The sequence below is a fragment of the Carcharhinus amblyrhynchos genome, chromosome X (genome assembly GCF_965287045.1).
Source record: "Carcharhinus amblyrhynchos chromosome X, sCarAmb.v2.hapA, whole genome shotgun sequence".
In the NCBI taxonomy this organism is placed as follows: domain Eukaryota; kingdom Metazoa; phylum Chordata; class Chondrichthyes; order Carcharhiniformes; family Carcharhinidae; genus Carcharhinus; species Carcharhinus amblyrhynchos.
In genome coordinates, this window is record NC_137359.1 from 4,965,126 (window position 1) to 4,991,207 (window position 26,082).

The 26,082-nt window shown below is 40.7% G+C and overlaps 2 protein-coding genes across 6 annotated transcripts in view; one reads left to right on the top strand and one right to left on the bottom strand.

Moving 5' to 3' along the window:
• On the top strand, positions 1-17,757 carry LOC145362067 (tetraspanin-31-like). The gene is made up of 6 exons (XM_080218128.1): positions 1-1,157; positions 5,939-6,106; positions 7,154-7,234; positions 12,362-12,502; positions 13,432-13,539; positions 13,887-17,757. The coding sequence occupies exons 1-6, from the start codon at positions 1,095-1,097 to the stop codon at positions 13,959-13,961; spliced, it is 636 nt and encodes a 211-aa protein (XP_080074254.1). The 5' UTR covers positions 1-1,094; the 3' UTR covers positions 13,962-17,757.
• cdk4 (cyclin dependent kinase 4) overlaps positions 6,115-26,082 on the bottom strand; it is a 48,301-nt gene continuing 28,333 nt past the window's right edge. For 4 of the 5 annotated variants that reach the window (XM_080218126.1, XM_080218123.1, XM_080218125.1 and 1 more), the window contains one exon: positions 17,689-25,448. In XM_080218126.1, coding sequence (XP_080074252.1) covers positions 25,359-25,448 — 90 coding nt within the window. In that variant the 3' untranslated portion in view covers positions 17,689-25,358. Of the gene's footprint in view, positions 6,651-17,688; positions 25,449-26,082 lie in introns of those variants that run through there. The other variant, XM_080218127.1, reaches the window with a different exon arrangement.

Consider the following 26,082-nt stretch of genomic DNA (forward strand, 5'->3'; position numbering starts at 1 on the left):
GGTTGAGTTTTTGCAGCTCTTTATGTTTTATTTCAGATCTCCAGCCCCTGCAGTATTTTGCTGTTACAGTATCTTACATTTATTGCCCACTGGTTCTGGTATCTCCCAACAAGTGAGGGGATATCAGAAAACTGAGATGAGGTCTTCTCATAGAGGGTGGTGAGTTTGTGGAACTCGCTGCCCTATAAATATTTCAAGGAGATTGATTTATTTTTGATAAAAAAGGGATTACAGGGGAACAGATGGAAGGTGGATTTGAGACCAGGGAGAGATCAGCCATGATCTGACTGAATGGTGGGGCAGGCTTGAAGGGCTAAATTTGTTTACTTCTGCTCTTAATTCGTATGTGAGTGGAAACATTTTCTCTCCATCTATCCAATCGAAACCTTTCATAATCTTAAAGGCCGTTACCAGGTGACCCCTCACTCTCCTAGAACCCTTAAATGAGATATATACAAATTTTAATTTGATCCCATTTCTGTCAAATTGTCTAAGGGTTAGCGTGGGTAGAAATGTTTCTGGCAGACTACATTAAGAAAACATTTGTGGTGCTTTCCATGTAATGATTGGCACTGATAGAAAATACTAAATACAGTCAGGAAAACAATTGAAAAATATAGCTTAATGTTTGGGGCAGGGTCTATCATCAAAACTAGGTCATTTAATTAATTGAACCCACTTCTCTGCGCACATGACAACTTCTTTCCGTCCCACCAGCAGTTTATTAAATGGCGAGTCGATGTTGACAAAATTTGACCATCGGACTGCAACGTGATTGACAGTCAGGATAGCCAATTGGTGACCAGAGTATTGGCAGGTCCCGCCAGATATTCCGTCGTTATCGGAAGAAGTTGACCAATCAGCGAAGGAGCATTGATAAGGCGGGAACAAAAGCGAGTTTTATTCGGTCTGGATGATTAACAGAGAGGTTAGCCAATCAGAGCTCGGAGTGACTATCACAGGGATTACCGTGGCACCAATGAGCTTAGAGGGGTGGGGCTTACCCTGTGTCGTGGGTGACGGTGGAAGTGGGGCCTAAGGGACACTGGTAGCTGGCTGAGGGAAGGAAGGAATAGATACAGGCAGCAGTCAAAATGGTGTGCGGCGGATTCACCTGTTCCAAGAATGCACTCATCGCTTTAAATGTGGTGTACATAGTAAGTGGAGTGGGTACTGGGACCCTGTGCGAAGCCGGCGCGATCTCGGGCTCTGAGGCGGCTCCTGTGTGGAACAATCTCAACCCGGTACTGGGAGCATGCGCAGCAACCTTCCGTCCCAAACTCACTGACGAACACCAACAAGAAAGACATACAGTCACAGAACATTTACAGCACACAAATGGGCCATTCAGTCCATGCTGGTTTTCTGCAAGAGCAACACACGTCGTCCCCACTCGTTTTCCTGGTAGCCCTGTTTCTCTCCGTAGTTATCCTATTTCCTTTGAATGCCCCGGTTGACTCACGACATTATGGTCCAGCTTTTAAAAATATTTTAACCTGGTTGTTTTTGGTTCTTTACCATTTACCTTAAATCAGTGTCCTCTGGCTCTTAACCTTTGTGCCAATGAGGATGGTTTCTCCCTTCATATATCCATTCTGGCTTTCCTTGATTGATGCACCTTCGTCCAAGTAGCTGCTAACTTTGTCCCGGACTACTGTTTCTGAAAACGTTCCCAACACAGTTAATCCTCTCACCCTTTTTTGAACATTTCCAATTCTCTAATCATCTGGCACTCTCCCTCCAGCCCCTATACAAGGAGGATTGGAGATTATGGCCAGTACTTAGAATTACCATTGTAACTTCCCTTTATATCCTTGGATGCATTTGTTACAAGACCTGTGACATTTTTGTAGCGCATATCTCAACCCGAGCAGATCCCAGAACTTCACATCCAATACAGCACTTTTAAAGTGGAATCATTGTCGTTCTGTAGTAAGAAAATGTTTGTGGTGCTTTCCGTGTTATGATAGGCACTGATAGAAAATAGAAAATACAAAATACAATCAAAATACAAAATGCAGTCAGAAAATACAAACAGAAGTTAAATCAATAATTGTATCCAATAGTTTGATTTTCTAATATCTGGTTCAGTACTTCTGTTGATGCATTGGGTATTTATGGTTTGTGGAGATGATAAAGAATGTAGCTTTTATATGCATTTCATTTATGACTCTGAAGAGTCAACCTGATGAGCTAGGATGCCTTATCTGTTGACAACCTGCATTGCTGAAAGGCCTGGGACTATCCTGAAGTGGTAAAACACCATGGAACCTGCATCTTTTGACAGCTCAGCAAATTTATTTGGTGAGGAGCTAACTGAGGGGAGACTGTCATCTCTGCCCCTGCTGTGCTGAATTGGCTCATCTCAACTGAGGCAGTGGTAGGAGTGCTGAAATTCATCTCTGTCCATGGGTTAGGAAGGGAAAAGTCAGCTTGCCAATCATTATCTAGTGACCCCTGTTGAAATTTCAGATGTGGATATCAGATGATCTGTGGTGTTTCTCGTAATCGAATAGTTTACAGTCACTATAATAACACCATAGTGACTGTAAACTATTCCATCACTTAGCAGCATTTATTGCCCATCCCTAATTGTCCTTGAACTGAGTGCATTTCAGAGAGTGTTTTAGAGAATCAACCACATTACTGTGGATCTGAAGTTAAATGTAGGCCAAACTAGGTAAGATTTCCTTCCTTAAAAAACATTAGTGAATCAGATTCAATGAAAATCTGCAATGGTCATCATTAGACTTGGAATTCCATTTTTTTATTGAATTCAGATTTCACCATCTGCTATGATGAGATTTGAACCCAGGTCCCCTGAGCATTACTCTGGATCTCTGGATTGCTAGTCCAGCAATAATACCACGTCGTTGCCATGCTGTTTGGAGCATCGAAGATTATAGTTACATACTTTCAGTAGAATGGCTGCTGCTTTCAGTGATGCTAAAGAAAAGTGTGTGATTTGTTCACGGTAAATCCACTGGGCTCCAAGCTCAGCTACAGCACCTTGTTTTAAATCTACAGCGCCTTGTTTTAAATTGAATTTTAGCTTTTTAACTGTATTCTGAATGTGGTATTTTACAGTCTGTGATTAAAATAGAAAAGTTAAAATAATAAACTGAGCTCTGTTCTTGCATTCTGTATTTGAATGCTATGATGATTGCTTTGTGATGCAGGTCATGATGCTCCAAGTCATCCTATGCCCATTATAGTACCTAACCTCTAAATATTGATTTCAATTTTTTTGTATTTGGATGATTCGGTCAAATGTTGCTTCAAATCTGTTATTCTGATGAAAGCATAATGTTGTTGGTGACAACCTATTGGCTGCTTGGTTTCATTGCAGCTTTCTTTCACGGTGGGGGGAAGGCAGGCATGAATTGGAAGACGTGGCCAGGAAGGACATTTCCTTTCTGTTCGGAATTGTGGAATTAACTATATTCGAAGATCTGTGTATTTTTATTTCCAAATCAAAAGTTCCGTACCTGTGGAGAAACTCTGTTAAGATCTTGATGTGAAATTAAAGATTCCAGAGGTACCATTTGGCAGTATAGAGTCACTGAACATTTTGCCTAACTTTGTGTTGTCGTTGCATCCTCTCTCTCAAGAGAAAGCTGTAGAATAATACAGCTGACTGCTTCCTCTTCATGTCAAGCCGGTGCATAATTATATAAAAAAAAGACTCGATTTTCTTTTTTTAAAAAAAAGTAATGTTTCTGTGCTGTACATTTTATGTCATTCTTTTGAATTGTGGAATTTGTTACATTCAACAATTTGTACATTGTGTTATTTTTGAGCCATGGGTTCATACCAATGGAGGACTGCTGCATTTTTGACGAAAGCAAAGGACTTATCATGGTGCAAATGTGTTACATTAGCATTAAGTTTAAAGCTTATTTTATTAGTGTGACAAGTAGACTGCAATGAAGTTACTGTGAAAATCCTGTAGTCACCACACTCTGGCGCCTGTTCAGGTACACTGAGGGAGAATTTATCATGGCCAATGCACCTAACCAGCACGTCTTTTGGACTGCGGGAGGAAACCGGAGCACCCGGAGGAAACCCCCGCAGACATGGGGAGAATATGCAGACTGCACTGACAGTGACCCAAGCCAGGAATCAAAGTTGGGTCCCTGAAGCTGTGAGGCAGCATTGCTTGCCACCATGCTGCCTCATTAACATATATGCAAACAGGGGGAGTTTGCTGTGATGTCTGTATAAACATGAATATCTTTGAATGCTCCCAGACCTTCAGAACCAGTCTGAATTCGGGTAAATAATTTGTAACCACAAACCAGCTTTCAGATGGCCTTAAATGTGAACAAAAAAATGTTGGATAAACTCAACAAGTCTGGTGAGAAACAAGATTTAACTTTTCAGATCTAAATGACCCTTCTGCAGGTGGCTTTATTGCTCAAAGTTTAAGTGACAATCTTGGCCATTTAGTACTCACCTGAAAATAGACTTAATTCAGTCATGGTAACAACTATTTTCATTTCCATACCTCCTTTGAGATTGAAGACCATTTCAAGGCAGTTCAGAGATTTAACTTGACAAAAATGCCAGAGGAGATTTTGAGAGAGCTGAACAAAAGCTTGGTAGAAGAGGTGGGTTTGTTAAGGCAGAAGAGCAGTTTAAGAAGGAAATTCTCCATTGCAGTGCCTAAGCGGCTGAAAGTACAGCCACCAGTTGCAAGATTGGGCAAGGGATGGTGATAAGCCAATTAGAAGAACAGTATGGGGCTGTGTGGTTGTTGGCCTTGAGGATGTGACAGAGAGGAGGAGGCACTCTGATGAGAATTTAAAATTGGAGGCTGTGGCAGACCAGGAATTTGCAAGGGCAAATTGATAGCTGCACAAGTATTGTGGTGAACAGAGGGCCAGGTCAAGGCAGTTGGGATTTGGCTAACAGTTGTAAGTGTAAAGTGGGTTTTTGGCCCAGGGCTGGACATGGGTTGGAAGGTGGCAGGGTGATGAGGGATACAGTTGTCTTGTCTGTGATAAAGACCATGGGAGTTGTGACCATTGGAGATGGCAAAGCCAAGAGGGGTGGAGAGGAGAGTTTATAGATATGTGGAGATAAGTTTTGCAAAAAAAAGTCAAAATGACAAGATCTAATAAGCAATTAATTATTCTATTCTAACTGACATGCTAAAGCAACTCTAACATTGATTAAGTTTGAATGTTATCTAACTACTTGTGAGACATTAACCTTTGCCTGATCAACTTATGCAACATGGTGATCTTTGGTATTTGCATCTTATTAGCCACGTAGCTAACATAGTGACAGGAGCAAAGGATAATATCTTTGTTCTAGTCATACAACAACAATCTGCAATTATATGGAGCCTTTAACACCAATATCCGAAGGAACCTTGTAGAGTATCTGAGAAATGAGCAGAGTTCACTGAAAAGGTTTGGAAGAGAACTAAAGAACTTCTGATGCTACCATGCATAATGGGGAAAAAAAGAACACAATGCAATTAAATATGAAAGGGAATGGGGCAGACCTCCCTTAGTGCCTCAATTAGAACTGGATAATACAGATCAGGAAAATCTCAGATTCAATTACTGCTTTTGTGCTGAGCTGTTGGTGGTTAGGGGCACCGTTACTGGCCTCGGTGCCTTGCATGAGTGAGTTCTTACACAGTCCAGTGACTCCTGCTGAAAAGTGTTGTGCAGATGTCTGATGAGAATGTACTTGGTTGTGATCCCACTCTTTACCCCCCCCCACACCCCCCACCCCCCACCCCCACCTTCATTTAACTACATAACCAGTGACTGAACAGCAAAAAGGTAGTTGTGGTTATAAAATGCTTTGGGAAATCTTGAGGATGTGAGGCATTTGTTCTTTCTCTTTAATATACTTGTACTATTCCAGAGTAACGTTAATCACCAAGGTATGGATATGACTGTTATTCTTGTTTCTCTTGCAGCTGGTTGGGCTGTTACTTATTGGAGTAGCAGCATGGGGTAAAAGTTGCGGCATTGTTTCCAGTATAAACGTCATTGGTGGAGTCATTGCTGTGGGTGTCTTCCTGCTTCTTATTGCTGTTGTCGGACTTATTGGAGCAGTCAATCACCATCAGGTCATGCTGTTCTTTGTATCCTTTCATTGATTTAACTGGTCTTCTAAAAACAGAGTATGACTCTTGTAAGGTATTCTTCCATCTGTAACCAATTAGGTTGATGTCCCAGTCCTAGGACTTTGGGAAAAGAAAAATGCAGCAAAAATCCTTAAGGATAACTGAAAAGAATCATACTGAAGCTTGCTTTAAATCTTCTGGCCAAAAAGACCCAAAGCTGTATTTGAATTAAAAATCAGGCTGATTATTCTGATGCCAGTAATCCTGAGCCCAATGATGGGAGCAGCCTTTGTGAGTCGCATGCTGCGTGAATAAACTGAGAAACAATCATCATGTTTCATACGCACTTGTCAGAGGCATCCTCTCAGTGTCAAAAATAGGCCCTGGAACAGAGCATGTTACTGAGGCTATGTCTGCCATTATTAGGATTTTGGTAACATGCAGTACAAGAGATGGATGAAATATTCACGTTGTACATGGTCTCCTTGCAAACCTTTGGGACAGTATTTCTAGCTGCACTGATTGGAACAGTTTCAGAATGCTGGAACAATATTCACACCTGCTGATAAAATGGCACGTAAGTTAATTATATGGATATGTTTAAATGATCAATTTACCAAATGAAATACATGAGCAGACATTAAATTGCCTGTGGTAGAACAGGCAAAGTTTTTAGGGGAAGGACTCTTGAGATGTATCACAGTGTCACTGCACATTGAAATCTCTTATGCTAACTGTAATAGATTGGGGTAGTACCAATCCAATTATTGGGGTGGCATGGGGGAGCTTTAGTGTCTTTTTTCTGAAGCTTCAGTTTAAGGCACAATGTTGACACACTGTGGTGAAAGCCTTTGCTCTGCATTGAATCTGTGTTCTGTCTTACTTGAGAGTATTTGCTATAGAGACAAAAGTGAAAACAATAGACAAGTGTTCATAAGCTGAAAATGTCATCAGAAGAAAATATTAGAACTGAGCTCTGAGAAATCTTTAGAAATACAATATACATCCTATAAGTCTTATTTTGATTTTTTCCTCCTTGTTTCCTTGACTTTGCTTTCACTCCAGTACATGGTTATTTTATTCTTGGTCTTTGTGATTCAGTTTGGAGTCTCCTGCTCGTGTCTAGCTCTGAACCGCAGTCAACAGGTACATTTTACTGCATGTCACTACAACTCAATTGTGCTTGCCCCTTGACAAAGGCCTAGCCTGTTGCAAATGATGAATATGATGTAGGAAGCTCAGCAAGTCCAGACACCTATCTCTTGAACCTACTGCTTGTCCTAGATGCAATGATCTAGTTCCTACTTTATAAAAACTGTTTTAAATGCATGGTGTGTTTCTGCACAATCCTCAGCACAACATTCAATGTTGAGATATGGCAAAAATTACCAACCTTACTCTCTCTCTCCAGATGCAGCCTGACTTGCTGAGTGTTTCCAGCATCTTCTGTTTTTTAGAGCGTCCAAGATGTTTTCTGACCCTTTCAATTATATTTACTCACCTGCATTTACTACAAAATGGGTCTAAGTTCACACCCCATGCACTACAGGCTATTTTGGAATCGAGATTGCCGTTAGGAGCACTTTACTCTCCCCAACCTGAACTACTTCTAGAAACTAAGTTCTGTGCTTGTCCTTGTCAAATACTGACTTGCATCAGTAGGAATCATTGGGAGATTTTGTGAACAAGGAAACCCCTTTCTAATCCAGAGGCAGAGAACAGCTGTAGCACTTGTACCTTTGCCCTACCTGAGAGCAGCGAACCTAGGACATGGAACGGGGTAGCTCAGAGACCTTTCTGGTCTTTGTTGCTCAGGACTGACTGATGCATTTTTGAACTGATGTGCGCGTACACTCGGATTATCCAATGAAAATGTGAAATTACAATTGCTGGCTTCGATAATAGCTCAATTTATGGAATAGCATTATATCTTGCACCTAATCTGATGAATTTTACTAATTTGATATTTGAAAATTCAAACTGTGCAGGTAGGCTTATTTCATGATAAACCACCAAGATTGTAACATTGGTTAACTAAATATTTAATTCATCTTTACTTGTTACAGGTATTCAAGGAAATAAAGATGGATTCCTCTTGAGGCTATAAGTGATTAAATCAGTATAACTAGCTGATATAATGCAATCACAAATTCCATTTTGTGTTGGCAATTGTTTCTTTTGCTGTATCAGGTTAAGACCCTTTAGTATGCCACTGTCTCCAAGTGTGTGGTTTTAAATTTAAACACACCTTCAATTATTGCAAACCTCTTTAAAATGCTCCTCTTATAACCTTTTTGCACAGATCCCAAAGGCAATCATAAAAGATCTACTGTCAGAATAGAGGCACTTGCCAATTGGACATGTTTGAATAGATTTCAGTGCTTTTGAATGAGACCTGAGCTATACTGGCTATAGCTGTGGCTGTTATTCATCACCCCACTGGCACAATTGATCAAGATCCCGTTGCAATCCTAGATAACCTTCACTGTCCACGATGCCATCAATGTTAGTGTCATCTGCAAATCTGCTAACCATGCCTCCTAAATTCTCATCCAAATCATTATTATGAATGACAAATACCCAGCACTAATCCCTGAGGCACACCGCTGGTCACAGGCCTCCAGTTTGAAAAACAACCCTCAACAACTGCTTTCTGTCATCGAGTCAATTTTGTATCTAATTTGCTACCTCACACTGGATCCTGTGAGATTCAATGTTATGCAACAACCTACCATGCAGGACCTTGTCAAAGATTTTGCTAAAGTCCATGTAGACAACCTCAACTACACTGCCCTCATCTACCTTCTTGGTTATACCTTCTAAAAAAACACAATTAAATTTGTGAGACATGATTTTCCACTCACAAAGCCATGCTGACTGTCCCTAATCAGTCACTGCCTCTCTAAATGCCTGTAGATCCTGTCTCTCAGAATAACTTCTGACAACAGAAATTAGGCTCACCGGTCTGTAGTTCCCCGGCTTTTCCCTGCAACCCTCCTTGAGGAAATTGCCACCCGATCTTCAGGCACCTCACTTGTGGCTGCCAATGATTCAAATATCTCTGCAAGGGGACCTGCAATTTCCTCCCTAGACTCCCACAACGTCCTTGGACACTTCAGCAGGTCCCAGGGATTTATCTACCTTGGTGTGCTTTAAGACTTCCAGCACCTCCTTTTCTGTAATACGTACACACCTCAAGATATCACTATTTATTTCCCCTAACAGCCATGCTTTTCTCAACAGTAAATACTGATGAGAAATATTCATTTAGGATCTCACCCATCTCCTGTGGATTCGCACATAGATGACCTTGTTGATCCTTAAGACCCCTACTATCTTCTTTGTTGCTCTTTTGCCCTTTATGTATTTGTAGAAGCTCTTTGGATTCTCCTTTGCCTTATCTGCCAAAGCAATCACATGTCCCCTTTTTGCCCTCCTGATTTATCTTTTAACTCTACTCCTACACCCTCTATACTCTTCAAGGGATTCACTTGACCCCAGCTGCCTATGCATGTCATGTGCCTCCTTCATCTTCTTGATCAGGGCCACAATATCCTAAGTCATTCAGGGTTCCCTACTTCTACCAGCCTTGCCCTTCACTTAATGTGTTTACCCTAAACCCTGGTTATCACACTTTTGAAAGTCTCCCACTTACCAGATGCCCCTTTGCCTTCCCACAGGCTCCCCCATTAACTTTTGAAAGTTCCTGCCTGATACCATCAAAATTGGCCTTGCCCCAATTTAGAATTTTAACTTTTGGACCAGACCTATCATTCTTTGTAGCTATCTTAACCTAATGGAATTATGATCACTGGTCCCAAAGTGATCCCTCACTAACGCTTCTGTCACCTGCCCTTCCTTATTTCCCAAGAGGAGGTCAAGTTTTGCCCTCTCTCTAGTCGGGCCATTCACATATTGAATGAGAAATTCCTCCTGAATACACTCAACTAATTTCTCTCCGTCCAAGCCCCTAACACTATGACTGTCCCAGTCAATGTTGGGAAAGTTAAAATGCCTCACTATTACCACCCTATTTTTCTTGGAGCTATCTGTAATCTCCTGACATTTTTGTTCCTCAATTTCCCACTGACTGTTTGGGGGCCTAAAGTACAACACTATCAAAGTGATTTCCTCCTCCTTATTTCTCAGTTCTACCCATGTAGATTCAGTGGGCGAACCCTCAGATATATCCCCCCTCAGTACGGCTGTGATGCTTTCTTTAATCAAAAACACCTGTTGTGTTGTCAGTATGTTGACTGTCGGAAATCCATGTACACCACATCAACAGCATTGCCCTTTATTAGCCCTTTCTGTTGTCTCCAAAAAACTCCAGCATGTTAATTAAACAATTTCCCTTTTAGAAATCCATGCTGGCTCTTTGTAATCAACATTTTCCCATGTGACTACTAATTCTATCCCAAATAATTGTTTTGTGAAACTTCCCCACCATAGCTCTGTAATTGTTGGACTTATCCTTACAGCCATTTTTGAACAAGGGTACAATGTCTGCAATTTTCTAGTCCTCTGGCGCCTCCTGAGTTTAGGGAAGACTGAAAGATTATGGCCAGTGCCTCTGTAATTCCCACAATCACCTCCTTCAGTATTGTTGGGTGCATCTCGGTGCCTTGTCCGCTTTAAGTACTGACAATCTACCCAACACTTTCTCCAAATCAATTCTGAACACTTCTAGCGACAGAATTTCCTCCTCTGTTACCATGGCCTGGACAGCATCCACCCTCTTTGGTAAAGGCTGATGCAAAGTTTACATTTAATACTTCAGCCACACTTCCTGCCTCCATGTGTAAATTACCTTTTCCTAATGGGCCCTACTCCTCTTATCGCCCATTTACTATTTATATGTCCAGACAAGACTTTGGGATTCCCTTTTATGTTGCCTGCCAGTCTTTTCTCACAATCCCTCTACATTTTTCTAATATGTTTTTTTCATCGCCCCATTGAACATTCTGAATTTCTCTTGGTTCACAATTGTATTTTCTACCTGACATCTGTCATAAGCAGACTTTCTTCTTTATCTTAATTTCTGTTTCCTTTTTCATCCAGGGAGCTCTGGATTTGTTTGCCCTACCTTTTCCATTTTGAGGGAATATACCTTGATTGTGTCTGAACCATTTCATTTTGACGGTAGCCTATTGTACAGTTACAGTTATTCCCAACCACCTTTGGTTCCAGTCTATCCAGCCCAGCTCAACTCTTGCCCCTTTGAAGTGAGCTCTCTCCCACTAATTCTTCTTACTCTGGATTGCCTGTTGTGCTTTTCTACTGCCATCGTAAATCTTACAATACAATGATCACTGTCTCCTCAATGTTCCCCCACTGACACTTAATGTACCTGGCCCATCTCATTTTCAAGAATCAGGTTCAGCAGTTGCCCTTTTCTTGTTGGACTGGATACATACTACTGTAGAAAACTTTCTTGAACACAATCTAGGAACACTTGCCTTTCTCTGCCCTTTACCGAAATATAGACTAGAATAGAGGCAGGATAATTTGAGTCCCCCTTAATAACTACTCTATAATGTTTCCACCTCTGTAAATTCCCCTGCTAAATTTGTTCCTCTACATCCTTCCCAGTTGTTGGCAATCCTATATACTACACCGAGCAAGATGATTGCATGCACCATTTTTGTTCCTGAGTTCTAACCAGATTCTGACCTTGATCCCTCCTGGGACATCCTCTTTCTCCAACACTGCAATGCTCTCCTTAACTAATACCACCTCCCCCCTCCTTTTCTGAATGCCTTGTACCCAAGAATATTTAACACCCAGTCCTGCCCTTCCTTGAGCCAGGTCTCTGTTATCACCACAACATCATAATTCCACATGGCAATGGGACCTGAATGTTAAGGCATTAAACAGAGATTCATCTTTATCAGAAATTAGCAGTTTTGAAAACTTAGCCAGATTAAGCTTGATTAATGGGCTCAAACTGGGATCCAGAGATAAAGTACTCTGTCTCTCTCTTGCTATGCCCTCCTGATCCAGAGGAGAAATTAGTGCTGTTAATACCCAAAATCACATCTCTCCTGAAATGAGTTTCCACAAAAAGTTAACATGACATTAGGGAAAAAAATTCCATCACTCCAAACACTGGTTGTGAACTGAAGCCCAATCTTTGTAGCTAACCTCATTGACAATCCATCCCACCCATTTGGAATGCTGCTATGCTAAAGGAAAGCATAGTAAACTTCAGAAAATACTCGGTCGAAGTCAGTGTGTTGTGACACATTGATTTTCTGTTTTATTATTGTTTAGGAGCATCTGCTAAAGTTGACCTGGAACAGAATGTCAAATACAACCAGACAAGATCTGGAACTCCAGCTGAATTGCTGTGGATTTATGAATGATACAGAGAATGCTGCCATCTACGCAACTGATTATTCATTATGTAAAGTTGTGAGTAATTTCTCTTGTAGGATTATTGGTATTGTATAAAGGCATGCAGCAGTTCCCTGGACAGCATTAAAGGTACATAACAGCATTAAAGGTACATACTTATGTACCTTTAATGCTGTACCTTTATTATCTGGTACATACTTGTTCCATAGAAGTTCCAGCAAATGGACCTTTATTGCACCCTAGCAACCTATTTGTAGTCAGAAATGTGACATCAAGTTCCAATGGGATGGCACAGTGGTTAGCATTGCTACCTCACAGCACCAGAGACCCGGGTTCAATTTCAGCCTTGGGTCACCATCTGTGGAGCTTGTGTCTGTATCGGTTTCCTGAGTGTTCCAGTTTCTTCCCATAGATGTGCTGGTTAGGTGGATTGGCTATGCTAAAGAATTACCTCTTAGCGTCCCAAGATGTGTAGGTTAGGGAGATTAGCGGGGTAAATATGTGGAGTTATCGGGATAGGGCATGGGTAAGATGCTTTGTTGGTGCAGATTTGATGGGCCGAATAGCCTCCTGCAGTGTAGGGATTCTATGAATTGAGTCCTTATTTAAAATTACCTGTTTAGAAGTAAATACATCGCTGCCCCAGCTTGGGAATGGTTATAAGTTTGAGTCAGATTTCACTTTTGATGCTGGTGGTGAAAAGTGGGGTGGGAGAAGGCAAGATTAGAAAGATCAATCATCCTCAGGACTATCCCCTTTGACAAAATGCATTGATGGGAGAATCATGTGAACAAAAAGAGAGCATTAAATTTCCCCAAATCTCCCCCAACCCATAAGTTAAAATGGGCTTTTCTATGCAACTTGCTACCTTTTATGCAATTCAGTGAAGCAATTAGAAACTAAATGTTAAATCTTTCTTGCTTGGTGAAAGTATTTTAAGTTTGCCTTCCAAATGGTGTGCGTCTAATTAAATTTTTCTATGACAGTCCTGCAAAACAACTGGTTGTAAAAGCTGTGGCAATGTCATGCTAACGCATTCTGGGCAGGCTCTGAGGATCCTGGGTGGAGTGGGACTTTTCTTCAGCTTTACTGAGGTAAGGTTTGTTGTGTTGCATTGTAATTCCTTAATCATCGGCATTAGTGGTGAGTGGTCACCCCCTGTGAAATTCATAACAAAAATATATCCTGGAGTGATTATAAATGTTACAATATCCTCTCATTTCAACGTGTGGATGATTGTTTGCTCTCTAAAGTTAGATATGATCTGAACCTATTGATCAGGTTATTGCCAAATAATTACTCTGGGATGTCTATTGTTTTTAGATAATTATGTCAATAGTCAGTGAATTTTTATGTACATGAGTGTTATACGATATACTGGGGGAGGGGTGGGGGAAAACATGTAGGTATATTCATCTTCTTTTGTGTTTTTTCTCCCCAGATCCTTGGAGTTTGGCTAGCTATGAGATTTAGGAACCAGAAGGACCCTCGAGCAAACCCTAGTGCCTTTTTGTAGAACCCTCCCCTTTCTCTGCACTCATGACCGTTGTATCCTCTAGCTGCTAGTCAAAAAATACCTTTCCCAGGGATTATTTTCAAAGCTCACATGGGTACAGAAGGCAGAAGAAGAATGTCCACTTAGCTTCACTAATGCATGATGGGATGGAGCAAATTGGCCAGACTGCATGAATTATTGTGATGCCACGGCTGATGAGACTCAGTGATGTTTGGACTGTGCTAACTAAATGCTCCATCCTTGATGTGAAGCTCCTGGTTATATGGCTACATTTGTGTAAGAACCAGAACTTGAAAAATGTGTGCAAGCTTTGAAATAATTTTTAAAATTAGTCCAGAGCTTGCTGTTTCTTCATGACATGCAATTGATTTGCCAGACTAATAATGCATAATTATAGCTACTATTAAAGTTTTTAGGCTTGTTAATGGAGGGGGGAAATTGGGGAGGCAAGGAGAAAAACTTCCTTTTAAATAAAGGTTTTAATTGATTGAAAGAGCCTTTTTTATTTTACAGATAACTTTTACAAGGAACACTTGTCACAATCATAAGTTTAAACCTGTTGGTAACAGGTAATCAGTAGGAGCAGCTGTACTGATTTCAAATTCACAATTATGTGCAGCTTCTGTGCCACTGCTATGGTGTGGTAATGAAGGTATTAGCTCAATTCCTGCCTGTAATTCCACAGGACACTTCTTTAGCTTCTGCTTTGACTAACATATAGCCAACTTCCTATCTTATCCATGTATGCTCTGGTTGGTGCTTCATACCTGACCAACCCTAGGAGTTGAACTTCTCTGCTAACTTGCCTGTGAGATAGCTGCAAGTTGTAGTACCACTTAATCTGGTAACTGTAAGTGAGCAGAATGCCTTTAATTTTTTTTTTGGGGGGGGGAGGGGAGGGGAGGTGGCTGTAGGCAGAGGGAGGGAAAGAGTATAACTGAAGAATTTTTTCAAGTCCTGGTTCAGACTGTCATAATGGCTTATGTCCATCATCAACTGTTTGGCTTCACTGTTTAAAATATAGTCATGCTGGCACCACTGAAATGTGATGTATCATAATAGTTAGATTTTTGTCATTCTTCTGAATTGTTTAAGGGAGTGTTCTCAAGATGTATGGAGCCATGTTTTAATTTTGTTAAAATTGAGGCTATACTGTCTCCTTCCTTTGTATAGAGCTGTGCTCCACAACTAGAAAGCAAGGGGATGGATGAATGTCTTTGCTCAAGTTATGAACAAACTGCAGCATTAGTATTATAAGGACCCTACACTGTAATTGAGCTAATAAACATGACCATCCAGTCCAAAATCCTGGTTGGGAAGTGTCTACTACCTTCTCCTCGCTTCACATGATGTCCCACCAATGTATATGGATATGATGTCCATACCTCAAGTAGATAAATGCAATCACCAAACTGCTGCATCAGAACCTGCTCAATTAGCATAGGTCTGCTTTCATTTTCTCAGTTAAAACTAATAACCCCTTTGTGAATATTTTTAATTTTCTTTTCCAATGAACTGTTGGGAGTAGAAAGGAAGCTAATCAAGAGTTTAAGGCTTCAGATTTTGAATATTGATGACTTGTTCATGCAAAAATAATGTTGAAGGTTCATCAGTGAAAAAGCAACTCTGACTCAATTTTGCTAACTATACAATGGAAGTTAAAGAGCAGGATGTGATGTTGCCAACCTAAACAGATGTGAGAATTGCCACCATGAAGAGTGGGAAATGATTACAACAGGAATTATACAAGTAACTCCACTGCAAGCTAGATCTATGCAAGCATCAGTGGTATAAAAAAGACCTGTGCTAATTAGGTGTACAGTACCATTTGAATTCACGTGCACATTGTTACATGCTGTTTAGCAAGCACCCTGTTGGCTTTTTAATTGGATGGTGTGGAAGAATGAATGTTAATACTCCTTTAATTTTGTGTAGTTATAGTAACCATTATGGTTATGTTGCTGAATGAGTAATCTAGAAACTTGGGCTATTAATCTCACCATGGTAGTTATAGCTCACTATAGTAGTTATGAGTGAACCTGAATTTAGTTTTTTTAAATATCAAATTTTCTGTAAAAGTGACCACAGCTATTTGTCACTTTAAAAAAAACTGGATCCCTAATGTACGTTTTAGGGATGGAAAGCTGCCGTCTTCCTTGGTGAGGCCTCTGATTTATAAGACTTTGGCAGTGGTTAAGCAGGCCATATGGTGCTACATACAGCAGTTCATAAGGGAAGCCACCTCTACCTACTGCAACTCAAGATGGGCAGTAAATTGAGAATTAATTTTTAAAAATAAACCAAACTAGTATTAATCATTAAGCCTCCATTCAATGTGTACAAATTCCATGGGTGTCCCAAATCCACATGGGTATTCTGTACTATTTTAGTAATGAAATTATACATTAAATGCTTGAACAGTTTGCACAAGAATATTTTCTGATTTAAAAAAAAAACTTGATCTTTTGAATATTCATTAGATTCTGTACAGTGCAGGAGGCCACAATTTGGCCCATTAAGTCTGCACCAACCACAATCCCACCCAGGCCCTATCCCCATGCCTTTACCCTAGCTAGGCCCCCTGGCAGTAGGGGGCAATTTAGAATGGCCAATCCACCTAACCCACACATCTTTGGAGGAAACTGGAGCACCCATGGGGAGAATATGCAGACTCCACAGACAGTGACCCAAGCTGGGAATTGAACCCTGGTGCTGTGAGGCAGCAATGCTAACCACTGTGCTGCCATATGACCCAGGCTACATCTCTATTTTTTTTGTCAAAAGTGGAACTGCTGCCTTGGAAGGAAAAGGTGTTTGCTTGAGATTCAAATGCATATATTGAAAATCTCCCCCAGCCCAAATCCAGAGCTGGGCTGTCATCTCTGGTTTCAAAATATTTTGGATTTGGGCAGATTTTCCTCATTGCATTTTGTAAAGACAATATACTGGGTGAGATAGTGGTGTACTGATTTTTTTAATAATTGAAAGCATTGTCTCTAGCAGAGATATGTAGCAATGGAGAGAATCCAGCAGGGGGCATAAGAGATGGTTGGGATATTATGTTGGCCATGAGTTATGTTAGGTTGGTTGACAATGATTCCACATTTTTGGAGACCTTTCTGGCATTTTAGGGGGGAGTGAGGGTGAGAGAAAGAAGAGGGTGAATTTTCTTTTGCCAACTCAGTAAGAAGTCTGACAACACCAGGTTTAAGTCCAACCGATTTATTTGATATTAAACTCAAGCTTGAGGTTTACCTCTTTGTCTGGTGAACTCTTCATGCACCTGACGAAGAGGTAAACCTCAAGCTTGTGAGTTTACTATCAAATAAATCAGTTGGACTTAAAGCTGTGTTGTCAGACTTTTTACTGTGTTTATCCCAGTCCAAACACCAGCATCTCCACATCATGGTTAGTAATAGATCAGGCAATTGCTTGGTGGTGGTTCTGGAAGCACAGGTAGTAGGCGCAGTGGCTGCTGGTTCTTTTGACCTGCAGAAGCAAGTATCTGCCCTATGTTATTAGGATTGACAGCATATTAATTTGGATGTACTTCAAACTTGGAATTTGTAATAGCACTAAGCAACATGTTCAGAAATATTGTTTTCTTGGGACAACCCTTATGCATTTTCAATGATTATGGGGAAACTAAGTTTTCTTGGCTGATTCTGCTCAAAGGTTTGGCTGTCTTCTATTCCAGCATAATTTCAGAGGTTCAGACCAACACAAATTTACATTAAAGTGTTTTATTGTATAAAAAGTGAAAACAAACTTTTGCAATAAATGCTTCACTAATGAATAATACTCTTGTCAATACTTTGTAGCATGTGGCAGTCAAAAGAGGCACCATGCAATATGGGACATTAGAAGCACAAATATAGATTCCACCATTCCATACCTCAAGTCTGGAATTTCCCAAGAGGAAAAAAGGCTACAAGGCTTTGAGACTTGGCAAAGAGCAAGTTCAGGGAATCATGTCATTTAAAGAAAATGGAGAAGGGTGTTTATTTCAACTTCTGAAAAACAACTCAGTCTGCTAGAACTTCAAAACAATTTTAAACTTAGTTTCCATATTTTAATTCAGAGATTCCCCACTGTCAGCTTGGAAAAGATTAAAAGGATATGGCTCTTAGATCATATGTATGATCTACTACAGGTTGATGCTGTGATTTTGTTTTGTAACGTAGCAGATGGCAAGCTCACCACTCATGGTAGGTAAGAAGTGGGTACTCAACATCAGCAAAGGAAATTGCAAAACCGTATCAAACCAACAATGTTCAAGTTAACAAGAAAACCTCTGCACCCATGTTTTTCAAAGTTTCCACTTAGTTTCAACAATGAACAGATAAGTTGACTTTACTCCAGAAAGAAACTGGCAATTATGTATAGACAACATAATATTAGATCTATACATTAACTGTAAAGTTACAAAACATTCTTTAGACAAAATTAAAATTGCTTTCCTGGCTGAATAAGTTACAAAATACTGACTGTAACACTCTAGCAGTCCAAAACCCCCAAAGCCTAGTTAATTTTGGAACAGTGCTATTTTAATCTCCATTTGGATGAAATTCCTTGGATAGTTTAATTATACAGTCTTAATATACTGCATAGCATGTAACATTGGTATAGGTGTAAAATAGCAAAAACAAAATTAACGCAAGGTCCATACTCCAATGCAAGTGGAACAATTTCTAGCACCTTTGAAGAGGTAGCAACTTTATCACAGCACCTCAACTGGGCACGTCGCAGCCTTCAGAATTTGATGTGCCCCATTTGGTGATGAGAGCAGCTGGTGTAGATTCTTTCATTCACATCCTCCTTTAGACCCATCATCCTTGTTTCTTCATTTGTTCCAGTACCTTCTTTTACCTTTACCATCATCACTAATCACGTCAGCCTTCCACTCAACCACAGACCTCTTTTCTTATTTTTCCTTCCTCGCCTTTCTCTGCCTGGCACATCTAACCTTTTCCCGTGTTCATGAAAAAAAAAAGCCACCTGAAAACATTAGTGCTTTATCTCCACAGTTGCTGCAGCCTGGAGTATTTCCAACATCAGTTTTATTTCACATTTCCAGAATCTACACTACTTGCTTCTGTAACTTCAAACCCATATAAAAGGCAATTGAGATATAGGGACGTGTTAAGTAGATATGTCTCCCTTCAACACGTGCCACTCTGCTGCATATCTGGCCTATCACTCAGAGGTGGCTGGAATACAGACATTTAAAAAATATTGACAGTTACATCACTGACAGTGTACAGAGCTGATTGAATGCCAGACTCCAAAATAGCTGACCTCCAATGGTCAAAACAACCAGGTCAATACGAGATTTGCAAATATGCTAAGTGCATTCTACTTTTTTTATTATGTATAGTGGGTTAAGTATAGCGGTCAGAGATCTTGTGGTGCAGCGCGTCACGTCCCTGTCTCCGAGCCAGAAGCTTCAGGTATAGAGTCCCACTGCAGGACTGAATGGCCAAGAAAGCTGCATTCATGACCAAAAATCAATCAAGTATTAACTTGCAAATCCTTCCAGTATACCCACAGCAGGCAGCAGAGAGAGGTTCCTGGTCAGCCATGTAAAAAGTTGGAAACTACCATCACTATCCAAAGCTGCAGACTACAATATACATGTCAAAGTGCAAATTACCATTGCAACTGACTAATATGTAATCACCATAGGTGCTATCTATTTTAAACTTGTTATTGCAGTCCCATTTAACACTGCCAATTATGCTTAAATCAGTGAAAGAGGATGGGTAAGACGACAATAAAAAAGGACAAGCAGGAAATTACATTACCAAGAAATACATTTTTTTGGCTGAACAGTGGACTTAGGGCTATCAGTTACTCCTAGGCTACTCCAGTTGGGCCAGCCATCCAGAGCAATTAGAGCCACTAATCAGAGCTAGGTTGAGTTGTGACAAACTAAAACAAGCCAAGTACCTGAACGCCATGACCACTAGTACATTCTGCAGCCACTCAGTAGCATCAGGCATTCAAACCGCTAACTTGGAGGTATGTAACTTCTCTGAATATCATCGAATATGGGGTAAACACTGGAGGCCAGGTGTTTCTTGCAGAGAGGTGGAGAGCAAGTCAAGCCAAGCCAAGTCACCTCTCAGCTTAGGCAGAAGTCCCCCCTCAGGGTAGCAGCTTGGCAACTGGATCAAAATGGAGACAGAAGAACCTCAACCAAAGCAATAACCACAAGGGCCAAACTTGCATTTAAAAACAGGAAAGCTCAAACTAGGATAAAAGCAAAATATTGTGCTTCCAATTGGGAACTTCATAGTGTGAACTCTCCCTTCCACACTTCCATTTCTTTTCATCACATTTATCCTGCACACTCCCTCCACCATCCCCAAACTTTTCAGGGCAACAGCCACATTCCTCAGGCAGTCCCTTAACCATCAGCATCTCTGTTGTGTCATTCACATTCTGATCATTTAATGGACAATTTTAGCATTAAGTTATTTACATTTCCTTTGTCCAATTACAGCCCCCACCCACCACCCCACCCTTCCCAAACCCCCTCAGTATAAATCCCTTATTTTTCTTTGCTCTTGGCTCTGATGAAGGGGCATCCAGACCCAAAACGTTAGCTCTATTCTCTCCACAGATGCTGCTGAGATTTTCCAACATTTTCTGTTCTTTGTTTCAAAGTTCAAACTAGTCTATTCTGAAGAGACACTGCTACATTTCCACACTAGATACCTAAACACCACATTATTCTATCACCTCTGAATTAAGCGGCCTTCAAATATTTTAAGCAGACAAGGTAGCACTCAAGTTTCAAACAAAAAAGGATTGTTTCCATTATTACCAAGTCTTTCATTTTATTCTAATATTGTACAGTAATAAAAACTATCTTCAACATGATAGCATTCAAGATAATGCCTTTCATAAAAGGCAGGAATTTTTTTTGAGGGTGTTGAAAGAACTGGGAACTAGTAATTCCCTATTCATAGACCCACCCAACTTTGAAAATAGGACTAACTACAAATTGTTGCTTATATCTATCCTTCCTTTCTCATTGCGTACAAGGACACTCATTTGTAAATTGTATAGAATGTGCTTAACGTTTCCAGTAGTCTTATTCTGGGACTTAATGGAACGCTCGTAATTTAATGTTTGTTCAGCACCTAACTTCACCTAATCTGGTCACTGATTACATTTCCGTGCTTTAAAATCTCAACCAACAGATTGCAAGAGAACTTTATTTCAAACTGACACCAACACAGTCTTATTATATTGCAGAGTGTAGTGTATTTAAATAATGTAACACCAAGTGATAAAACAATGAATACTGCCTCTCCAAGCATTAATTACAGATATATGTATGGCTTTCCATAATGATTGGGTAGCTTGTGTTACTAAAGGACAAGCTTTGCTTTTACAATCATACTGGTGTAGAATGCAACTTTTGCAACTGTCACAAGCACACTTTTTCCACCTCCTGAAGATAAAGAGCCTTTGCAGGTAAAAGTGATCCACCAACATTCGTGCCTTATCTTCATAAGTGGTTGCAAGAGGGAGTACAAAATGGCAGGGGGACAAGAACATTACAGACAGGCCATTCAGGGGCAAGAGAAACCTGAAACTACCCCCTCTCCAAAAGCTGTTACGGTTACATTAATGTTAACTCTTTTCCCCGCCACTGATGCTGCCAGACCTGAGTGTTTCCAGCAGCTTCTGTTTATATATCTATTCACTTTACAGAATAGAGGCATGTTGGGGCAAATTTTCTGACCTCCCCCACGTGGTAACCGTCACAGGCAGGATGGACAATTTAATGGACCATTAAAAAGTCTGTTGGTCTCAGGTGGGAATTTCTGGGCCTTGGGTGGGAGAGACCAGAAGATCTCATCCATCGTTTCCTCCATGTATCAAAGGCACCAAAAAGGGTCCATTCAGCTTTGTGGGTAATTTAAGAACAGCAGGTTTAAATCAACTGCAATATTTATAAATAGTAAATCCCATTTGTTATACTATACTCCCAACGTTAATCAAGCTTTCACACACAAATACACAGTCCATTTTATCACATCAGTTTTACCTAACAACTTGCCTCCAGTAGACAACCATAATCTAGAATTAAAGTGTCATTATGGCACAGGAGGCCATTTGGCCGATCAAATCACTCAGTAATGAGCATTTTACTGTGTGATCAGGCCTACTCCTGTTCCTAGTTGTATGTTCATATTATACCATACCCCAGGTGAAGGCCAACCTAATATTTTAATCGCAGGCTTAAATCAGTCATAATTATCCACATAGCCAACTGGAAGATGGCATTCAAAGACTACCACTCTCTGGCCTCATTCCCAGGGATCAATCCCAGTAAAGACAGAGGTGGGAGTGGGCGCAGACAGGTTTGAAGCGAGCAACAGGTCTAATTAATCTGTCATTATAGACAGAGAACGGAAGCCCCAACCCATGACAGTATTTTACTGCCACCAATGATTAACATGAACTGCTTTGTGAGAAATGAAGACCATTCCTTGCTGTAAAACAAATTACTGCCTGCTACAAACAACAGCATTAGATCTGGTCATGTACTAAAATGTACAGACAGTTGCATTCCAACTGATCAGCACCAAAAGAGATTCAAGTGACATGAATAAAAATGAGGATGGCACTACCAACTGTCAATATATTAAACTTCACAAAGCATTCTGAGGCCCTCTAGGGCCAGATGACCATTACAACATAAACTATTTCAATATTCTGAATCCAATAAACAGACTTGAGCATCAGGATCCTAAATCTAATTTAATGTTGGATCCAATTTACGATCCTTTCCCACATTTAGCGAATATTCGGTATTGCACAACTGGAAGGAGATTGAAATAACCATTTAAGCAGAAATTTATGAAAGCAACATTTGGACTATCTGGATAGCCAGGCAGAGCTTTGACAAAACATCAGCTCTTTTCTCTCCTTACAGATACAGCCAGACCTGCTGAAATTTTCCAGCATTTTCTCTTTTGGTATCTGGACAGCCAGTTTTGTTTATTCTAAATTTGGACAGTGAGACATGTCTAAATAAAGAATGACTGTCCAAAATTACTTGTGTAACTGAATGAAGTGACTTCCTTATTGCTGCCGTTTAGGAAGCAAGTTTTTGAACAAAAACTGCCAGCTTCAGTAACAAGTTACTTCACCTGTCTGTGCACTAACAGAAAATTGTACTAAGAAAAAAAGGGAAGAACATATACACACACTACATGTAATGGACTCTAGACTGCATACTTTGCCAACAGGTTTGCAACCAATTCATTTCGGGTCAATTTCTCAACCTGAAACAGAGACGTAATGGATCAAAAATCACATTAGAACCACCTATAGGCCAGGGGTGAGTCAAGTGGAAAATTACAGCTAACATTTGTACTTAGTTTTTGCAGATTAGTCAAGAAAAAAAAATCTGCCAGTAACACTCTCACGGCCAGTTTCAGCAATTCATCCTAGAATGGCAGGTTTTGTGGTATTCTGGAAGATTTTTGCCCAGAGGAACATTTTGACACTTGAGGCAGATTGTAGATATAACACAATGACAGCACATGGGGAATTGTCACACTTACTCTACCCAGGCTATTATGCAGGTCAATCTCTTTCCTCCATTCCAAATGCAATCCAGCATGTGCAGAAATTGCAGCAACACAAAAGAGCCAAGTTTTGCATTAGCTTGGGGCACTCTGACTTTCTTTGCCAGATTCTGAATTGTGCATTTTCCCCATTGAAGGCCAGTCTGTGGTTTACTCAATGTGTGGAATGAGTCTTTATTTCAGACTGATACAGTGGCTGGAACAGTATCTGACATTCAGTACTACAAATGGGTGTCTTCATCTGCCCCAAACCACAGCTCCCATGCACCAGTAAAAAGTAGGCAAGGAGGTTTGTGCGTTAGAATTTAACTCTATATTGCACAGTTCTACAATCATGGAGCAAGTCAATTACTTGACATGGGGAAAATATAAAACAATTGAGTGAATCTTTTGATAATCAAATACTTCCAGCTCCATTAACCACCTTGCGACTACATTTGGCGAACATGCTTCTTGCTGCACAAGAGCTGGATGTGAAGAGTTGGACGGCAGACTGAGCTAGCCACAAATCTGCTAGTCTTCCCATGTTTCAGGACAGGCTGCACAGAGGTAGCTCAGCCAGGAAAACAATATTAGAACACAGAGGAGACAGATTTGTATGGAAAACCCTGTTTGTCACCTGTCAGCAGCTGCAGAGGTACTTCTGTGCCTCATCCTACCTTGGAGTTGTCAAAAGGTTGTGGGTTCAAACCCTGTTCCAGAGGCATAAGCACAAAATCTAGGCCAACACTCCAGTGCAGTACTGATGGAACATCATATTGCCTGAGGTTCCATCTTTTAGATGAAGTATTTAACAAAGGCCCTGCCTGGCTGCAAGAATCCCATGGCACAATTGGAAAAGCAGCAGGAGAGTTCTCCCTGGTATCCTCACTATTTATCCCTCAATCAATCCCTAAAAACAGATGATCTGGTCATTTATCACATTTTGGTTTGTGGGTGCTTGCTTGCGCAAACTGGCTGCTATTTCCCCTACATTACAACAGTCACCACACACCAAAAGTTCTTCATTGATTGTAAAGTGTTTGAAGCATCCAGAAGTCAACCACGATATTAAATATCAAAACACTCAGGAATTATGGGGTACGGCTCCTTTAAGAAGTTCAATGAATAGTTAAATGGTGACTAGGGGAGACAGAAGAATTACTGCCAGGCAGTGTGAAGCAACGTGTAATCTTGGCGTTAAAATCTTTAGTTCCTCTTGGTATGGAAACTGTCAGTTTAGGAAGTAAGTGTCATTGTCTAGAGCCATGCCAGAGATGATGCAACCTACCAATTGCAGAGAGTGGAGAACAGGTCAGGGGTGGGAGAGAAATGGAAGCAAGGAAGGCAGCAGATAAGTATCTCTTCCAATGGCACCAAACTCCTTCTGCTCACATTCAGTACCAGTTGTAGTTTTACCATGTGAACAGAGGGCAAATTGGGATTTATCAAGAAGATAACACCACGCAGAGAGCTGAAGGAGCAAAAGTGACCTCATTCCAAATGGCTGAGAACTGCAATCCAGTGCTGCAAGAACTGCCTCAAACTACCCAATGACACATTCCAAGCTCCACTTCCTTTGCCCAAAGGAACAAGAGCCTTACAAGTCAACACAAGGGAAAGAAAGATATTTCCCAAATTGTGACAAACAAGTTGGTTAATGTTTGGTTTTCTGCACACCCACCCTCCCCCTCCCTCCCCCCAGCTGTGCACATTGGTAGGACAGTTGTAACAGTAGCACCCAGGTGGTGGCTTGCAGGCAAAGGCACAGGCAGCTTTTTTTTTCCCCCACCACAGGTCACTAGTCTTAAACTGTGGGACTTTGGCCTTGGAAATAAGGATGTTGCAGGGCGTTGAAGGCCGAGATTCTTTTATAAGGGCTAAATGCCAGTAACTCCTGAGAAGAAAAAACAAAATGTCAGTGAGTTTCTAAATATTCAGTTTAATAAACATACCTTTCTGATGTCACATTAAACTATTTTGTAATTAAACAGTATGCAGGTCACTTTCTCAAAAAAAAATGAATCATTCTCTGAGAGTGTCATCGGCAAGGTTGATATTTATTGCCAACCCCTAGTTGTACTTACTAATAATGGCGAGGCTTGCTATACTAATTTCAAAGAACACTGAAGAGTCAATGCCGCCCCCCACGCCTTCTCGTTCCACAGCTGGTGGACCTGCTGGGTCTTTCCAACATAGTCTGATCCTCACTGGGATTAGTCAGCTTGGAAAACCAGCAACCAGAACTGTCAGCTTGATGAAGGGCAACCATTCAACCTCTCAGATGAGCACATCCAGCAACCATGTGAATATGGAAGAAAACTAGCCAAGAAGCAAAGCATAAATTGGAGGGAGCTATGCTCCAACTCTTCAGTGCTCCGGTTAGATAGCAACAAAGGAGTCACCAGGACAAACTGGCAACATTCAACCCTGGCAGCAGTTCAGGAGAAGCATCTTAGGGCTTATTCTTTGTGTCAAAAGACTGAGGCGTACAGACTAATTGGAGAAACTTGACTTTTCAGCCTCAAATT